An 18,581-nucleotide genomic window follows, 5' to 3' on the forward strand; every position below is an offset into this window, starting at 1 on the left:
TGGGGGAAGCAGGCCCCTATCATGACAGGAGGCTAAACTGTTTTGGTATGAGGCTGTAGGAGCAACAGAGACTATGGGAGTTCTCTCACAAACCTCCTTGCTGGCTTATGATGAAAAGGGCTCAGTAGACTGTATCCCTGGCCCTACAGAGAGAAGGGGTATGTGGAGGGTTGCATAAACCACTTGGAAGTGTGGGACCCCCAGGGACAAGGTTGGAGCTCTGCCACAATATATAATTGCGCGTTGGAAACTGAATCCAAATTGTAGGCACCCGTGGCCTACTGAAGGACCAGTGAACAGAAACCTGTTGGAGGACAAAGGGCATGGCCTACTGGTCCACAAGGATGGTAAATTTGCTATACAAAAGAAAGAAACAAGCTGCTATCATAGCAAAAAGAAGGTTGGGTGAGTGTTAGCATATAGCATCACCACAATTGTATGAAGAGAAAAAAGGGGCCAGTCTTTCATGCTCTTGTACAAGTGTTGTATTCTAATAAGGTATAACAGCAGCAGCTGCTGCACTTACAAGCAATGCCGGCCTATTCAGCCAGACACCAATAATGTTCTAAATGGCCCAGTAGTTAGGTCCCATTATGTTGCTGATCATTTTGAATCCTGACAATTAGGGGAAAATATATATGTCCTAATATTCTGAATGCCAGAGAAATTGAATGGACTACAAAATTATGTGTGTATGCATGCTGCATATTATAATATACCACTAATGTGCTGCATACACCAGTTTGAGTGTGTGTGTTGAGGCGTGTACTGACTTTCAGGCATTAGCCTAACAAAATAGCAGCAGCTCTTCTTATAATTTTTTTTCTATGGGGTAGTTTGCTAGCAGAGAACTGTGCTTTAGAGTGTTATGAAAATCAGTACAGCGTTTATACAATTTCTTATAATAAGCAACTGTTTTTAATATTTGTTGCTATAACAGAAGACTGTACATAGCTCTGCTTTGTTCTATGAACAAGGATGCTCTGCCGAGCTCTCTAGTCCACAGGAAGTTAGCTTGAGTGTCAGTTAACCAAGGTAATCAATTCTTAAAAGCCTATTACTTATAATACAAGGAATACCTTCATTTTTATGACTCCCATATAAATATTTTCATATGATGTGTTTCTTTAGCCTTTACCTTGACTGAAACAGTAACTTACTAGTAGTATTCATAGTCTCCTCCTATCAGGTCTATTGGGTGGATCTGAGGGAAGTGACTGATATTCAATTTATCTCAGTTGCAATGCCTTCAACTGCGTCTGTGGCTTCAAATAGGGAATTCTATTGCCTATGCACCACTGTTATCCTCAATAGATTCTCTGGAAGGCCATTTTTAGTCCATTACATATGAATTCTATAGTTCATAAATTTATTGAAATGAAGGCTGTCTCTCAGGCAGAAAAGATATTCCACCTCCTAAAGGTTTGCATTACTGCTATATAGCAACCATCTGAGCTTGCAGAGGTATTGGGCAGACTGATGATCATATGTATATCTCCACATTCAGATCTGATAATGTAAAGGTTACAAATCAAATTGCAATTTAGAAATCAAGTCAACATCACAAATTGTCTCATCTATCCATCGAAGGTATAATGCTGCTCTCATATAATTCCTTTATTAAGTTAATGGAAACATCATTTGTGTGCTCTCGCCTAGATACAGAAGGCAGTATAATTCTGAGACCAGGAAAAAAAAATTATTATTATTACTTTTGTCCCATATGTTTGCACAGTGACTTACATTCAAATAAAATGACAGATCCATGCCTCAAGCAGCTTGCAATTTAAAGGGCCACTTTGAAGAACGTTAAGTTTACATTTAGGCCTTGTTTGCAGGCTTTCGCGTGCACATGGCATGAGAGTGCATGTCATGCTCCTCCTCTTTGAGGAAGCACAGCAGTGAAACACATGAATGTTGCACGCCGAAAGATGATGATTACTCAAGAGCTCGGGTTATATTTTAGAACAGGATATGGTGCATATCCCTAATATTTTCATTCTAATCTAACCTTCTGAGAGCACAAAGTGAATTTCCTACTGTATTTACCTTTGAGTAGATCAGTAGGTCACAGCTAAATTGTTTAATTACTGTCTGGTATAATAAAATATTCTTACTTGTCTCTCAGTTGAGAGTGACTCCAATGCCCACATATATCTTCAATTCCAGCCTTCAAGTGATCCATCATCTAGAGAAAAAAATACAACAAACCAATGGTGATAACATGATATCAATGTCAAAACAATTCTTCGGCAATTGAAGATCAGATTCTAAGAAATTTAGATACTGATTCAAATTAAACAACATAGAAAATCTAAAATTTTATAAAAATCCAGACAAACTTCCCGATATGCCAAGGTCTCAGATCAGACAATCTTATGGAAAAATAAAAAGATCAATACAAGTAACTCTGCTACTAATTACCAGAATTTACAGGCACATTGATGTGTTTTCAGCACAATAAGGTGGGACCTCAGGAGAAACAGCTTTAAAAGTCCAGTTATGACAGTCAAATTACTGTAAGTAATACTATTTTAGATAAAATCATATCTGGCTTCAATATAAAGATAAAAGCACTGAGGTTAATTTCAGGTCAAATTAAAGTTAGCTGCTAACATCTACATATGTGCTTAACTTTATACATATAGTAGTCCCATTAATTTCAGTGGGACTACTCATGGGTAAATGTAACCACGTTTAAGTGTTTTGTTAAGCTAGTTTAACAACCTTCCCTCTATCCTACCTGTACGTATTATGGGACTTAATATACTTAAAGTAAAATGTTTCAGAAGAAAATAAATCTTCCAAAATGACTGAGCGTCTTTCAGAATGAATCCTGAGGTTTTATTCACTTTTAATCAACAAACCAGAGAACCCTGATTTAAAACTTTTCTGTTTTTAGTATGCACTGAGGCTGGTCAAAAGATGGTAATGGGATGAGCCACATCTCTGCTCCATTGCTGCTTGGCATAGTATAAGCAGCAGTGGAGACAATGAAGGGGCCTAACTGCAGATTCAGGAAAATGACTCTCTGCCTCATTTTACACTCGGTTCACATTTGGAAATCCTTCTTCTCAAGCATAAGGACAAGAAACACTTTAATGAGAACTTGGATTTTGCAGAAGTTGGTGGCACTTGCTGGGAAAGATGCCTGCTCACTATGGTTGTGTCTACACTGCAATCAGAGGGGTGACTGCAGCACATGTAGACCTAATCTGAGCTAGCTTTGACCTAACCTCGCTGGAATAACCATAGCATGTGAAGCCGCAACAGCACAGACTGTACAAGCCCACCTGGGTATGTAGTTGAGCAGTTAAACCCATGCTGCTGCAGCTTTGCTGCTATTATCATTCCAGCTAGCTAGATCAAAGCTTGCTTGGGTATGTCTCTGTGCTGCAGTCACATCACTGATTGCAGTGTGGATATACACTATGTGTGAGCTGGTGAGTGGATTTTTCAAACCTGACTATTGTTATGGTGCTGGGATTTTTCTTAATAGCAACAAAATGTCAAGATAGAAAGGCTGGAATCCGATTGCTACATTGTTCCATTGTTTTGCCTTTATAAAAAGTTCCGTTCTGTAGTTTTGAAATTATAATGAGGTGGCATCCATATCCAGAGGATGTCAGATATTACTTTACACCAATATTTTTATTAAGATATTTTGGTTGGGATTTGCAAAGGAGCCTAAGTGGCTTATTTGCCCAATGAATTTCAATGGGAACTGGGTGCCTAACTCTCTTGAGCTAATTTGGAAATCCCATTCATTCTCTTTCTAGCATACATGCATCCGATGAAGTGAGCTGTAGCTCACGAAAGCTTATGCTCAAATAAATTGGTTAGTCTCTAAGGTGCCACAAGTCCTCCTTTTCTTTTTGCGAATACAGACTAACACGGCTGCTACTCTGAAACCGTTCTAGGATACAGTTCATCAATAAAGACAACTTACTCGTACATGAACCTCTTCATTGATAGACTCTTTCTTGTTGGTCTTTTTAACATCTAGATACTTGACCAATGGACCAATTGTGATTCCCTGTATTTAGAAAAATGAGTGAGAAAGTTAATTATTGTTTGAAACAAGCATGTAAAAGGCAAAAGATGAAGTGACTATTTTTTAATCAACCATGAAAACTGTGTCTAGAATACAGGGCTTATTTGTTGTTAGTTGGGCTGGTTAGAAAATGGAGCTGGAGAACAATTTCTGGGAAAAAGTGTCCTTTTTCTTTCAAATCAAAATTACATTTTCATCAACATTTTCTAACCAACTGTAAGAATTAGTTTCTGTAAACTACCTGGCCTGCTAATCACTCATACCAAGCTAATATTTCATTCCAGAGGGAAAAAATAGTTTCAACAATATCAAAGCATCCTGCTTTGACAGTTTTTGAAAGAAATGTTTTGATTTTTAAAACTGTATACTATAAGGTAATATAATTGTTTAAAAGATTATATCAAAACAAAATGATTCACCCCAAACAGTTTTTTTTTTAAGGATTTTCATTTGTAGAGAATTTCTAAATTGTGGGGTTTCATTCCTAATCAGAACAAAGATAAATGTTGAAATCACAAAACCCTTCACAAAATGAAATTTCCATCCTGCATAGCTCTGGTTATGACACAAGGGGAACGACTACTCTTGTATATCAGAGTACAAGGTGAAGTAGAAAATTGGAACATTTTCAGAAGAATTTTTAAGGGAATCTGTTTTTTAAATACTTTCAGTGGTGCAGTTACTAAAAATTATTTTTTTCTTATAGTTTCAGTTAAATAATAGAGCAAAGGGTTATTGTGTTACATCTGGAGACTCTATCCAGCAACTAAAGTATAAAATAGAAGGATTTAATCCTGATTTAAGTGCAAATCTCAGTGCAAGCTTAACTATGAAGCCTCTAAGCATCTCTGTTGTATGAAATGAACCCATTATGAAACCTGCTTACCTGAATGAACACAGTGAAATATATAACTACAAGAGTAGCTGTAATGAACATGTTCTTTCTAGGGAAGAGATACCTAGGAAGCAAAAATGCAAGAGAGAAACTACTGGCTCCTCGAAGGCCACTGTAGGCAATAATGAGCTGGTCTTTAATGGTGAAGGGATAAGTCCGAAACTTGTTGCTGATATAAAAGAGAGCAAACACACCTAGGAGGGAGGAAAAACTATTGTTAACCAAGTTACAAAGAGAAATACTTTAAGTGCAACAGCATCTTTAAGCTGTGAACACTGTTTTCTTTGCAATTGTGGGTGCTTGTAACTTTTCTGCTCATTTTTGAGCTATTTTTAAATATACTATAAATGTGATGCCTCCTTATGAGCAATTAACACAATCTTCTAATGTAGGTTTCTAAATGTTTTGTATTTTACTTTGCTGAGTAGGATCAGAAGATGAAATAAGTGATATTATCCACCACCATTTGTATTTTAGACAGGTCTTCCACTGAGGTTATCTGATGACATCCTAGATAAGATCTCTTCCTACTTTTTCCCCTATAATGTTCTTTTAAGCATTTCTTCTTCCCTTTCACTCCAATGCATTTTGGTCCCCTTCTAAGTTACTCCAGACACTTTCCCCACACAGTAGAAGACCAGTGTGTTTGAACAGTTTTGACAGTTGCATATACTGATGAAAAAGACGGAAAAGTTCAGTATCAATGAGTAACAGAGATGGAAAGACATACCAAAGATCACCCAGCAAACCAGGGGCAGAGCTGGGAATAGAGTCCAGGACTCCTGAGTTGCAGTCCAGTGCTCTTCACTGACTCCCTTTAAAGGTACTCGGTAACAAAACGGCTATAGTGGAAGCTGCTTAATTCTCCTAATTTGTTTTGCGTTTAATTAAAGGTAAAACTAATGTGACCCTCTATATAACAGAGGTGACCCTTGCGGTCCCTTCTAACCCTATGATTCTATGTGGCTGGGTGTGGACTGCAGTTTCTGCCTACAGTATATTTAGTTGCTTGCTTTCCCCCCCTCCCCCCCATTACCCTCTTGGGTCCTTTTCCAACAGCTTTATTTTATTAATGAAATGCCCTTGTATCTATGTTTCATATTTAGCACATGTAAATAATGAATAGTTATAATTAGAAAAAATCCATTTTATAAATCAACACTATAATAAGCTTATTGTATTATTATAGGTGGGTCTCAACACTACAAAGGTTGCATGTCACTTCCCATTATGAGATCCTGTTTCCAGTTGCTTATAGCTTTGTCAAACTTCATCCATTTGGGCTGAAGTTTTCCATGCTGGGTGTCCAACTCAGGGTGACTGGTGACCTTTTATTTGAAAAACTCTAGAACCCCCATGTGTTGGAACAGGGCCTTGAAATTAGTAGGGAGGTAGCCTTTGTGTCAGGGATGTGCCTTTTGCTGTCCCTATTAAAAATTGCTTGCATGTGGCAAAGTTATAAAATTGTAAAATCTCAGTTTTCACATGCTCAGACTTTTTTTTCCCCCTTAAACTCTCAGAGGATTCCATCCTCACTGAGCATGCTCCAGCCTCTCTCAGCTCCTAGCATTGAGCAGACTGCATGGACCATCAAAGAGTAATTGAACCTAGTCCATCCTCTCACTATTCCAATTGTGACCAGGCTGTACCTGCACCATCCCCACAGAGATAATGAGCATGCTCCAGACCAGGGCTACAGGAGCAAAGCTGGAATTTCCCTATAGTGGCAAATCCCAACTGCTCCCAGGGTGAGGCCAGGCCTTGGAACAGAGAGCACAGAGCCTCTCTCCTGTGGTCTCTGCAACCCCTCCTGCTGGCACCCATGCAGTGCAGAGAAGAAAACCACCTAATTTGAATGCAGAAGGGACAAAAGCTGAATCAAGGAGGAGGGAGAAGAGCAGATGGAGACAAGGAGACTAAAGAGGGGGAGAAAAACTGGGAACATCTGGGCACTGAGATTGACTGGGAGCCAGGAAAGAGAGGGAGAAAGGCTGGGACTGGTTAGGCAAGAAGACTTTCTTCCTCTTTTCTGGCTCCCAGTCATAGTCTTCTTGCTCAACCAGTCCCAGCCTATGACTGGGAGCCTTGGACAGGGATTCAGTGAAGACAGCTGGGGCAGGGAGGCTGGGTCTCAGTTGGCTGCAAGGGAGGAACAGTGAGACTGTATGAGGAGCTGCAGACAGGGGAGGAGACTGGGACTGGCTGGGCAAGTAAACTGGGATCAGATGTAGGGAAGGAGAGAAACTGGGAGTGGACAGGGAGATTGGGGCTCAGTCTGCAAGTCAAGAGGTGGAGACTAGAACTCTGGTTCAAGCCTGAGGAGAGGAGAATGGAGTGGGATAAGGAGCCAGGGGTGGCAAAGAGACACAGTTGGGATGGGGGCAGGTTGTGGGGGATGGAGCAGAAGGGGTCACACTTAAGAGCAGAGGGCAGAAGAGTCTGTACCCACTAGAGCACGCTCCCCTCCTGAATCTGGAAGATCCCCAAGATTCACCATTTCTCTACTGTCAGCAAATATCTGTGAAATCCACTGGCAAAATCTTATACCCCTCTACTGCTGGGCCACATAGCAATAGTAGGTTGATGTCCTCTATCAGTTCAAGTGGCAGAGATCTGTGAGGTGGATAGAAAGGTTCTAACCTGACTGACCACTTGGGTGTCAATATGATGGAATGTGTTTTTTCAGTTTGCTTTATTTAAAAAATGGAGATAACTGCACAATAAAATCATGCATTAAGCTTGCAAAATCTAAAGTACTCTGAAATTAAGAAATGCCAAATCTAAGGTTGCCTCTGCAACTTTAATCTGCCCCCTTCTGCATAAGCATTTTGGTACGATCTTTAATTACATGACACATACTATTTTTTCCATAGGACCCGTTTCATTCAGTGATATATAAAATAACATACAAATAAGGAATAATGGTGTCTGAATGCAGTGTACTTACTAGCTAGTTTTGGGAATTGTGCCCCATTAGTAGTAACACTTAAATTTACACTGTGCCCAATCTTAGGATCTGGCTCTGGGGCAAAGTTAGCTGTATGCTACCTCTCCACTTCCCCAATCCTGGAGTACCAGGAGCCAATTCAACTACCAGCGTACGTCAGAGCAGCCTCAGGGCTGAGTTGCTAGCCAGGGATCATGAGTGTTCTGCCACACCTTTTCCATTTTGACCATGGGACCAGCTCACCCTAACCACTGGAGAGCTTGGGAAGGGCTGGGGTAAAGCTGGTTATGCGAGTTTTACCTCACCTGGAGATTTCCTCCACCCGTGCCACCTGAGCTAAGGGAAGGGCTTTACAGGAGTGGTGCCAAAGGGCTGGGATCTCGATTCAGTGTATAGTACTTTATTTACTTTAAGAATAAATTTAAATAGCTAATATTCTCTCTCTGATTAAAATTGCTGAGATACATTCAAATTGCCAAAAATAGATAAGGAACCATTCAGGATCTCGTTCTATTGGTAAATTAACCACATTCTAAAATGAAACCATTATGAAGCCCACTTACCTAAATAAACATAGTAATAACAGGGCCAGCCTAAATATAAACATAATGATGGAAATGGTTTAATTTTATTTAAAAGTTTCCCTTCTCACTGAATCACAAAATCCAGCTTCAGGTATTAACTTTTGAGTTGTTTGTTTTCCCCTGCCAGTTCAGTATTAGTATTTGTGAAATTACCTGGTCAGTAAACCTATTAAACTCATTATTAAACAGGTTATACAAGTCAGCACTACATTTCCTAGCCTACCTTTGCACTGACTACTTTCAAAGACGCAAAGCACCACATCTATCCAGGCTGGCTATGTTAAAATACAGTATTTGGCTCTTACTTAGTGCCCGCCAAATCAAGCAGAAGAGCAGAGTGAAGGAAACAAAGGCCCAGTTCCACTCGTGGTTCCTTCCAACTGTGGACACTCCCATGAACACGAAAATCAGGGTCTCGCTGATACTGCTCAGCATCTTCATGAAGTACTTTATGGTTGTGTAGGAATTCTGGGAAACATTCTCCTCCACATATTTTTTCATAGTCACTGCACATGCCGTCATCCTGTTCAGTCAGAAACACCATGCAAAGCATTAGGTATTGGTTGGCAGGGGTCATCTGTGTTTACTGTCTTAAAAGAGAGGCTTCGCTAACTACTTCTGCTTGAAGACTAGTTGAATCCACACTGTCTGCTCATCTCCTTATTTGGGCCCACACATGGGTCAGATTCTGAGACCTTTCCTCATGCAATACCTTCCTCCTTAAATTGAGCCAGTGATTTCAATGGGACTACCTGAGGAGTAAGGGACTGTGTAATGGTATAGATATTGAATCTGGCCCTATGTGTGTATCCCATATAAAGGAAAAGAAAAGGAGCTAGAGTTTGCCAACCTTACTCAAAGTGCGTCTGGTTCAAAGTCCTTTTTGTTTTGAATGCACAACAAATACCAATAAAGGGACAAACTCATGGCTTTGCCACCAGCACCAAGCAAGGAACAATGCATTGTCGTGCTGCCCTGGGAGCAGACCCGTCAGCGCCACACTCTGCCTCCTAGTAACCCCTCACTCTGGTGTGGCAGAGGAAGAGCCCTGCATTAGCCCTACACCTGGCACAGAGTGTTTCCCCCCTCACACGCGCACACACACCAGATACCCCCTAATATGCTGGCTAGAGACCGAGCTCCAGTGATTCTCCACCCCTCCCTGCCCACTGCTGTTTGCAAGCATCACAGGAGGAAAGGCAGCAGCAGCCCTGCAGAGGCTGCTCTCTCCTTCATAGCAATCCAGCTTGCACGGGGCAGTGAAGGGACACCTTACAGCTTCTTACTTCTCTGCTTGGCTGCATGAACCAGGCCCCCATCTGGCCCAAACACATCAGTAAACAATGTGGGACAAGCGCTGATACTATTACTCGTATTATATAGCACCTTACTCTCAAAGGGGAGATAATGAGACTTCTTATGGAGTAAGGTACAGTAGAACCTCAGAGTTATGAACAACAGAGTGATGAACTGACCAGTCAACCACACACTTCATTTGGAATCGGAAGTACACAGTCACGCAGCAGCAGAGACCAAAAAAAGACACTCCCCCTGCCCCTTCTCTTCCCCGCCCCCCAAAGCAAATACTATACAGTATGATGTAAGAGGTAAACTACTAAAAAAAAAATTAAGGGAAAGCAGCATTTTTCTTCCGCATAGTAAAGTTTTAAAGCTGTATTAAGTCAATGTTCAGCTGTAAACTTTTGAAAGAACAACCATAATGTTTTGTTCAGAGTTAAGAACATTTCAGTTACAAACAACCTCCATTCCCGAGGTGTTTGTTACTCTGAGGTTCTACTGTACTTCCTAGCATGAGTATCCTACTGCATGGCAGATTTTGTGTTCTCTGTTAAATCAGCAGTCAGGCATTCTCCCAAGGCTTCCTCATTTCTGTGCGCTCTCTACAGCTTAAAGGAAACTGTAAGTAAATAGGCAGGTTGAATGCTAAACTGATAGATCGCCCAGTATGTCACCTAGCTGGTTTCTATCTATAACATTTTAGTCCTATCTGCCTTCTACATGGCAATAGTTTTCTAATCTTGCGTGCGCAGAATATTCTGAGTGTTCCTCAAGTCTCCCATTCGTTCCACCTAGACAAAGCTACAGGGTGGTCTGGAGGAACAGAGACATTCAGCAGGTCCAAGGGCATTCTAAGACAAGATCAGTAGACTTTAATGTTTAATACTGTTAGCTTTTCAAGATATATGCATAGTAAATTTTCATAACCCAAGTGGAAAATGAATGAATTCATCAATAATTCAATTGTGCAATGGTAAGTTCCCATCACTAAAATAAGCAATATTATATTTAATAGGCTAGTAAGAGGAGTAAACCCTGATTATATTAATATTATTTTATTACTAATAATTTCAATAAACTAATGAAAATAAGAAGCATGTGAAATAAAGTTCTGTATATTTTAAAATAATGAATATTCACAGAGGTGATTTGTATGGTACAGGAAGACTGATCAAATCTGTAACTGATTAATAAATTAATATTCAGCCCTGATAGGACCTGATCCTGAAGTCAATGAGAGCTTTGGCAATTACCTATATACCATATATTAGTGGGCAAAACATGGACCAGGATGTGGGTCGCTTTGCAACGGGATGTAAATAGCCACACAAGGTATAAAACAGTGGAGAACAGGATTAGAATCATATATACTCTAATAATTAGATTGGAATAAGAAGCATCTAAATATTGCATTATAAATGCACTTGGAGTATGAGGATAGGTACTTTATATATGTATCTAATTAAACAATTGGGTTAAACTTTCAAACACAGGCACCTCAGATGATCCTGCACGGTCTGTGTGCATACAACCCCATCTTTGCACAGAGACTGTAAACTGGTGTTTGTGAACAAATCAGGGTCCGAGACGTGCAGTGACAGCTAATGTACAATTTTTGCACTCATAATGGCAGTATACTTTTTTATGCATGTGCAGTGTATTGGAGGTACCCATGTTCCCTCCATTCAAACATTTGTCCCCATTAAGTGAGAATCCTCCCTGGAGGTAGCCTTCACTCATTCAGGGGCAGCAGGCTCTGTGAAGTCCCATCCGCACCTCATTCATGTGCGCTCGGGGTAGGAAAAAAAAACCCTGGTGTTGCCAGCCCAGGAGTCAGAGATTGAACTCAGCACCAGCCAGAAGAATTATCTGTAGAACTGAGGATGTCACCAGACTGCCACTTCACTTTTTACTTTAGTATTCTTTCCTCTCAATTGATTGGCTGTTTGCTCCAACTCCCTCCCACATCCTCACCTCCCATTCCCTTTGCTGCGCCTCACTCTCTCTGCCCTGCATGCACCTCTTCATTCCTCCCTCAGTCCTTTCACTCTTCTTTTCTATCCCTGTACCCCTTGTTATCCTCCCGTCAGTGTCCTCTCTCTCTCTCTCCCTTTGTGTTTAGTGTAAATTATAGTCCTTTGTGACCTTCCTTCGTCATCTCACACCTGTATATTCATAACACATTTGGGACCAGCCATAGAACTATTTCAAGGTTACTGTAGTGAAGTGTCTGGCCTTTAATCAATGGCACCATTGCTCTTTACAGAGCATGGTGTATGCACTGATGAGTTCTTTAAGGGCTGCTGAGTCCAATGCACGAGTGACAGTCTCGTCCACAGGTAAGGCACACCCACATACTAGCAATGCTCTGATTCCGAGCAGCAGATTCTTTCCTCCTCTGACGTCAGTCATCACAAAGATTGATCCAGTCCACCTTGCCACGCCTTGCTCCATTAACAAGCCGACTCTGTCAACCAGAGTGGCATTCTGCACTTCTTTCCCAGTCATGCAAAGACAGTCTAAGGATACTAAGTCATCTTTGCAAGCATCCCAAAATCTGCATAGCGGTCTGCCTCTCTTTCTTTGTGTACAGCACACTCTTTGTGTACAGCACGCTCTTTAGGATCCTGTAATGTAATGTAATGTAATCTGGCATTCACTTGACATGTCCAAGTCTTTTCTTACTGATCAACATGCCAATGAATGACATATCAGTACCATTTAACACTTTCACATTTATCACTCTGTCTTGGCTTTTTAATGTGCATGTGTTTGTTTAATGCTTCTGAGTTTTATATTTGGGCCAGATTTAGTTCCAAGTTACACAAAATTAATTTAGGTGTAATTCCACTTAAATTAGTTGAGTTCAATTGATATACATTGCTGTAACTGAGTGCAAGATCTGGTCTATTATTCTTTGTTCTTTTGATATTAACAATGTTGTATATAACTACCTCACTCTCATAAATTATTGGGATGCCACATAGAAATAAATATTAGAGCATAAGTTGGTCTGGTATCCGATCATGCTGTGTTTAAACAGATATATTAGCAGACCAGGTGGCACATTTAGGCCCATAAAGAATCACAACTGGAAAAAAAAATGGGATGGGGGCAGCAGAAATCATTATACCAGTCCCAAGCACCTTGAAGTTGTCAAGAATGGAATTCTATCCCTGGGAGGCATTTGAAAATTCTTATTTGATACTCACGCCAGAATGCCTGAGATGTAGACGGTTTCAGCAGACAGATATGACAAATAGCTGAACATGAAGACAAGCAGCGGTTCGATGGTAGAAATGTTCTGAGTAAATCGAGTCATGAATGCCGAAACAAATCCAAACACGATGCCAACCAGCACTCCGCCTAGTCCCACTACAAAGAAACGAGCAACTCCAGCAAGAACATCAGTGGGTTTAATCTCTTCGTATCGGTGCATCTGGGTGAAGGTGAGTAATATGTTATATAACACCTGTATGCAAAAATAATGGACAGCAAATTAAAAATCTTTCAAAACTAGTTTTTCCTCAATATTTTTAGTGGTACGTGCCACACTCATCTTGCTTAGCAAAATTGTAGTTTAAATCTGAACATATCCTTAAGAGGCCCCAGAATTATCTACCTGGCTGGGATCCTAAAACTAATGAAGAAATGGTACAAAATGCCAGTCAATGTAAAATGTAAAAATAGTAAGACAGTAATCTGGGACACCCCATGTGTGCAGTATATGGAATGTATGATGTTTTCAGAAAGTACATGATGCATCAGACATAATAAAATATGTAGCAAAGAAAGTGCTCAGAAGCACCGTGATGGGTGAGGTAAGAACTTAAGACTCAAACTGAATCAAATCGAATAGACTAGAATAGAAGCTAGGCAACTCCAGGTTCATACTGGCGGTAGATAAACACTCAACTCATGGTTCAGTATGCAATAGTTGTTATTAAATATAATAGAACTCTTATTTAACCAACTTTTATTACCTTGCCTTAATAATATAGTAATTACAGTCTGTTATGTGATGGCTATTGATAAATTTGTACAGTGGATTCGTAAAAATGTCAAAAGGGCATTGTCAAGGCACTTTTCAAAAGTTTGAAAATACTTTTTTTTATTTACTATTTACTTATACGAGCCTCTTGAAGCTCGCTGGAAACTAAAATCTATTCCACTATGCTTACATGGGTTTTATATTGCAGATAACTAAAGCAACAGCAGTACAAGCTTCCCAACACTGCTACTGGTGAAAGGGTTATTCAGTCTCCAGGCCCATTCATTCTTTGACCTCTCTTTTGAAATTGTCGCAGGGATTCCAGTTGTCAAGGACAGTCATCCTCTAGGAACTGGATTGAAGCCATCAACTCCCCTGAACCATCCAGTTCCCTATATATCGTACATTAATGACACAGCAGTCATTCTCAAGGTAGCCACTACAAACCTATTAGTGATTTGACATTTTTAAGGGTATAAATAGCTAATTAAATTATTTATTTTTGTTAAGGAGCTTGAAATACTGAAAAAACAATGTGAGGTTAGGTAGTAGATTATGCTCAGAACATTACACCCTGGGTCTGTAGGGTTGATTTTTATTAAATATAGGTCAGATGCTTAATTATCATGCTTTTGTTAAGAATAATTTCTATTCTGAAAAATGCATGATAAAACTCTCCTTCAGGATTTTCCATTTTCATCCACTTATCAAATGGCAATGGAAGTGTTCAGCAGGGCAGTATGAGGGTATTGATTAAAAATATGTAAGAGTTTTTGACTACTAGCTGATTATAAATCCTATTGTACCTGTTACCAATGAATAATGATCATACCAGATTCACTTCCAGGTTTTAAAAGTCAGTTTGGAAAAGTCTAAAGTCACAAGTTTGCCACAATTTTTGCCACTGATGGCATTAGTCCCTAACACTCTCCTGTTTAAAACAAGCCAAAAAGGCTTCACATATCTGGTGGTGGTTAGTTTTTTTTCTTTGCCTAACTAATTTCAGAAGGCTATTTAATGAGATTAAAGGAGATATTTGCTTGTCAAAGGCTCCAACTCATTAAAGACGATAATTATTCTTCAGATATTATCTAGTTTTAATTGCTTCCTGGGAACATTTAACCGTAAGCTGTCATACAGTAGATTCTCAAGGATGCTCATTGTTACAAGATGACAGGAAACACACAATAAAATGTTCTAGATGGCAGCTTCCTACAAATAAGGGTAATTCACTTTTCCAAACTGTGAAGTGTGGAATTGTGCTTCTCAGTAGCAGATCACTGAAGCTGGATACGAGTACACATGCGGCGTCACTGTACAGTACTTGAGTCACAGCAGCTGTTCTCTAACTACTCCCCGTTTCTTGATGATGATACCCTGTCTCCAGCATAGATTTTTGAAAGTGGGCAGTTGGTACCCAGTGCTGATTGTGCACTGTTGAGTTTAGAGCTGGGCAGACTATTTTCAGGGAATAACTTCTAGCATTTGGCCCTTTTCCTGTTCCTGAATTGTCCGTTGTCACACAATAGCACAATTTCCATGAGTGTGTTCATTGTGTGCATTCATTGCTAAATGCTTCATGAAAAAGTATTTTAGCCATGGATTGATCACTAACTAGTCACAATGAGTATTTGCTAGTCATTTAAGTCACACATGGTATTGCTTCTGTTCCATAAATGGATTGCCATAATTCTTTTAGTGGCAGGAAGGCCTGAATCAGCCTCTGGTGCTTTGATTCACTCAGGGAGAAGGCAGGGTCATTTTATGGAGAGGTAGCAGGTCTTATTTTAAGAATTTTTAAACCTGGTGCTTTCAGCTTTTGCACAAAAACATTATATTCTAGCTAAACACCTGGAGGATGCATTTTAAAATACCTGGCTTCTTTTTGACTGAGGGCAAAGACATAAACTACTGAAAGCAAGATTAACTGGCACTTTACATAAGATTTTACAAATGATTTCCTGTGTCGTGTTCACAAAACAAAATTGGCTTTATGCTGTCTAATTTGTGAAAAGGCAGAGCAGCAAACACTGCAGAAGCACATGGCAGCTATGATGGATCCGATGAAGTGAGCTGTAGCTCATGAAAGCTTGTGCTCAGATAAATTTGTTAGTCTCTAAGGTGCCACAAGTCCTCCTTTTCTTTTTGCGAATACAGACTAACACAGCTGCTACTCTGAAACCTCTGAGATCTGTAGATTCTAGGGGTTGAAACCGCTGTCCATTCAGCAGGGGGAAATCCTCCCTCTGCCCCGAATGGAAGAATCTGATGGGAACTCAAGGGAAGGAAGCTTGTGAACTTTTTCTGTCCCCTACTAAGGCTTTTCTCTTTAGGGGAATAATCTTGCCTCTTTAATTAGACAGGAAGTCTGATTCTCTACTGCCTTGCACCCTGTGTAGTTTCCAGTGTAAAGTGAGTGGTTGAATCCAACAAAGGTTAATATATGGCCCATAGTGAGTTGTGACACCCTATACCTCAAAGCAGCACCCTGGAACCCCCATATTCACCACTGTCATATAATGATATATTTTGCACAAAGTATGCCTTGTGATGTATCTGTTGAACATTAATATCTTCTTGGATTGCATGTACTATCATTCTATGCGAAGGTATGACCTATAGCTATAGGTGTTACAGAACTATGTTGTGAGGATGGGAACACCCATAGTCAGCCTGTCAGTTACGATAAAGGAGTAGCTATCACCGGCCAGATGAGCATTAATGACTCATCAACACCCAATCCACTACCCAGAGACTTCTCCACAAAGGCATGTATATGTGTGCCATGGGGGCGGACTAACCCACCTCACAGCAAAGACCTTTCCAGCAAGCTGGAAGCAAGTATAAAAGAGAGACAGTGACATCATCATTTGGCCTCTTCCGCCCGCCCGCCTGCCTATCTCAACACCTGGAAGAGCATCTGGAAGACAAAGACTTTGAACTGGGGAAGTTCAATCCCAGGCTGGAAGGCAGTCCTATCTGTGTATTGAGGAATTGTAACCTGCTTGCACCTTCTGTTAGGGTGAGACACTACAGTCTCTATGCAAAAGAATAAATGGACACAAATCTGACATCAGGAATCATAACATTCAAAAACCGGTAGGAGAACACTTCAACCTCTCTGGCCACTCAGTAAAAGATTTAAGGGTGGCAATTTTGCAACGGAAAAGCTTCAAAAACAGACTCCAACGAGAAACTGCTGAGCTTGAATTAATATGCAAGCTAGATACCATTAACTTGGGTTTGAATAGAGACTAGGAGTGACTGGGTCATTACACATATTGAATCTATTTCCCTAAGTTAAGTATCCTCACACCTTCTTGTCAACTGTCTAAATGGGCCATCTTCATTATCACTACAAAAGTTTTTTTTCTCCTGCTGATAATAGCTCATCTTAACAAATTAGCCTCTCACAGTTTATATGGCAACTTCCAACTTATATCTTCTTACTATATGTTCCATTCTATGCATCCGATGAAGTGGGCTGTAGCCCACGAAAGCTTATGCTCTAATAAATTTGTTAGTCTCTAAGGTGCCACAAGTACTCCTGTTCTTTTTGTGTATACAGACTAACAAGGCTGCTACTCTGAAAACTGCTTGATTCAAATCTTGCCTACTCTGTTAAAATTAGAATTTAGAGTGTGTTTCTATTTTTAGTTAGGTAACCAACTTTGATCTCTCTGCCTGCTACTAATAATCTCTAAAAATCTTTCTGTAGTTAATAAATCTGTTTTTATATTTTACCTAAAACTGTGTTTTCATTGAAGTGCTTGGCAAATCTCAGCTCGGACTACAAAGGCTGCTGCATGTTCATTCCACACTGAGGGAAGGGCAAACTAGGTAATGAGCTTACATTGGTCAGGCTTCTGACTAGTACAAGACAAGATGGTACAGTTCTGGGGTGCAAGGCTAGGGAGCTGGGGGGGAATTGGCAGGAGATTCCCTATTGATGGTTCATGAGTGGCTGAGAGATCATTCATGTAACTCAGGTGGGTGTGTCCCTGCCTGTGAATGTCTGGGTAAGTGCAGTGTCTGTCAGAGGCTTGTAGCTTGACATCAGCATCACAGTGTGAGAGACAACCCAGGCTGGCAGGTTTGGAGGGCTCAGGAGTCCCACAGGTTGCACCCAGGGGATCCTGTCAGAGTGAGAAGAAGATATTTTATATTATATTGCAGTTTTCCTTTAAGACATCAATCAGATATTACATTTATATTCTTTCATTAAAAGAAATATCTTCAGGATTTTGTTTGATAGAGGTTTTGAGGAAGGTTGAGGTATTTGGAGGGTACTATTGGTAAAAAGGAGCTTTTCTACTGTTTTGAGTTATTAAATGTTTTAATGTATTTGTATTGACTGAGTTAATTTATTACCAGAGTATGACTTTTATGTTGTGGTGTGGTCATAGTTATGTGATTATAAATTTAATTAAGTTCTATGTTAGGCATTCTACAGCTTTTTGTAAGGTGTTGTGGTTGGTGTCTACATTAGGCTTGGCAAGCCAGTCAATTGACTAGTCAAATCATGTAAATTGACCAGTCAATTGACTGCCTATTATTTGACCCTGGTCAAATATTGTCAAATATTCCAGCAAGAATTCCCTGGTGCAGGTGGCAGCCTATCTGTTTGATTGCATCATGGTGCCAATTTTTCATTTTCTAGAACATTTTTCATTGTGTTTTGCACTTCTCTGTGTTAAAATAACTCAGGTAAGGAACTTGTTTTTGTGATTAGGCCAAAGTAACTATCTAAGGATAAACCTCATGGAGCCTATAAAGTCATATTCTTTTTGATTGCTGTTCTAATAAATTAG

At 40.0% G+C, this 18,581-nt stretch overlaps 1 protein-coding gene across 2 annotated transcripts in view; it reads right to left on the bottom strand.

Moving 5' to 3' along the window:
- Positions 1 to 18,581, bottom strand: part of SLC9A4 (solute carrier family 9 member A4) — a 69,143-nt gene that overhangs the window by 33,114 nt on the left and 17,448 nt on the right. For both annotated transcript variants that reach the window (XM_073351570.1, XM_073351561.1), the window contains exons 3-7: positions 12,992 to 13,251; positions 8,786 to 9,003; positions 4,941 to 5,143; positions 3,950 to 4,036; positions 2,118 to 2,188 (exon numbers count right to left, since the gene is read on the bottom strand). In XM_073351570.1, coding sequence (XP_073207671.1) covers positions 2,118 to 2,188; positions 3,950 to 4,036; positions 4,941 to 5,143; positions 8,786 to 9,003; positions 12,992 to 13,251 — 839 coding nt within the window. The remainder of the gene's footprint in view (positions 1 to 2,117; positions 2,189 to 3,949; positions 4,037 to 4,940; positions 5,144 to 8,785; positions 9,004 to 12,991; positions 13,252 to 18,581) is intronic.

The sequence above is a fragment of the Lepidochelys kempii genome, chromosome 1, assembly GCF_965140265.1.
Source record: "Lepidochelys kempii isolate rLepKem1 chromosome 1, rLepKem1.hap2, whole genome shotgun sequence".
Lineage (NCBI taxonomy): Eukaryota > Metazoa > Chordata > Testudines > Cheloniidae > Lepidochelys > Lepidochelys kempii.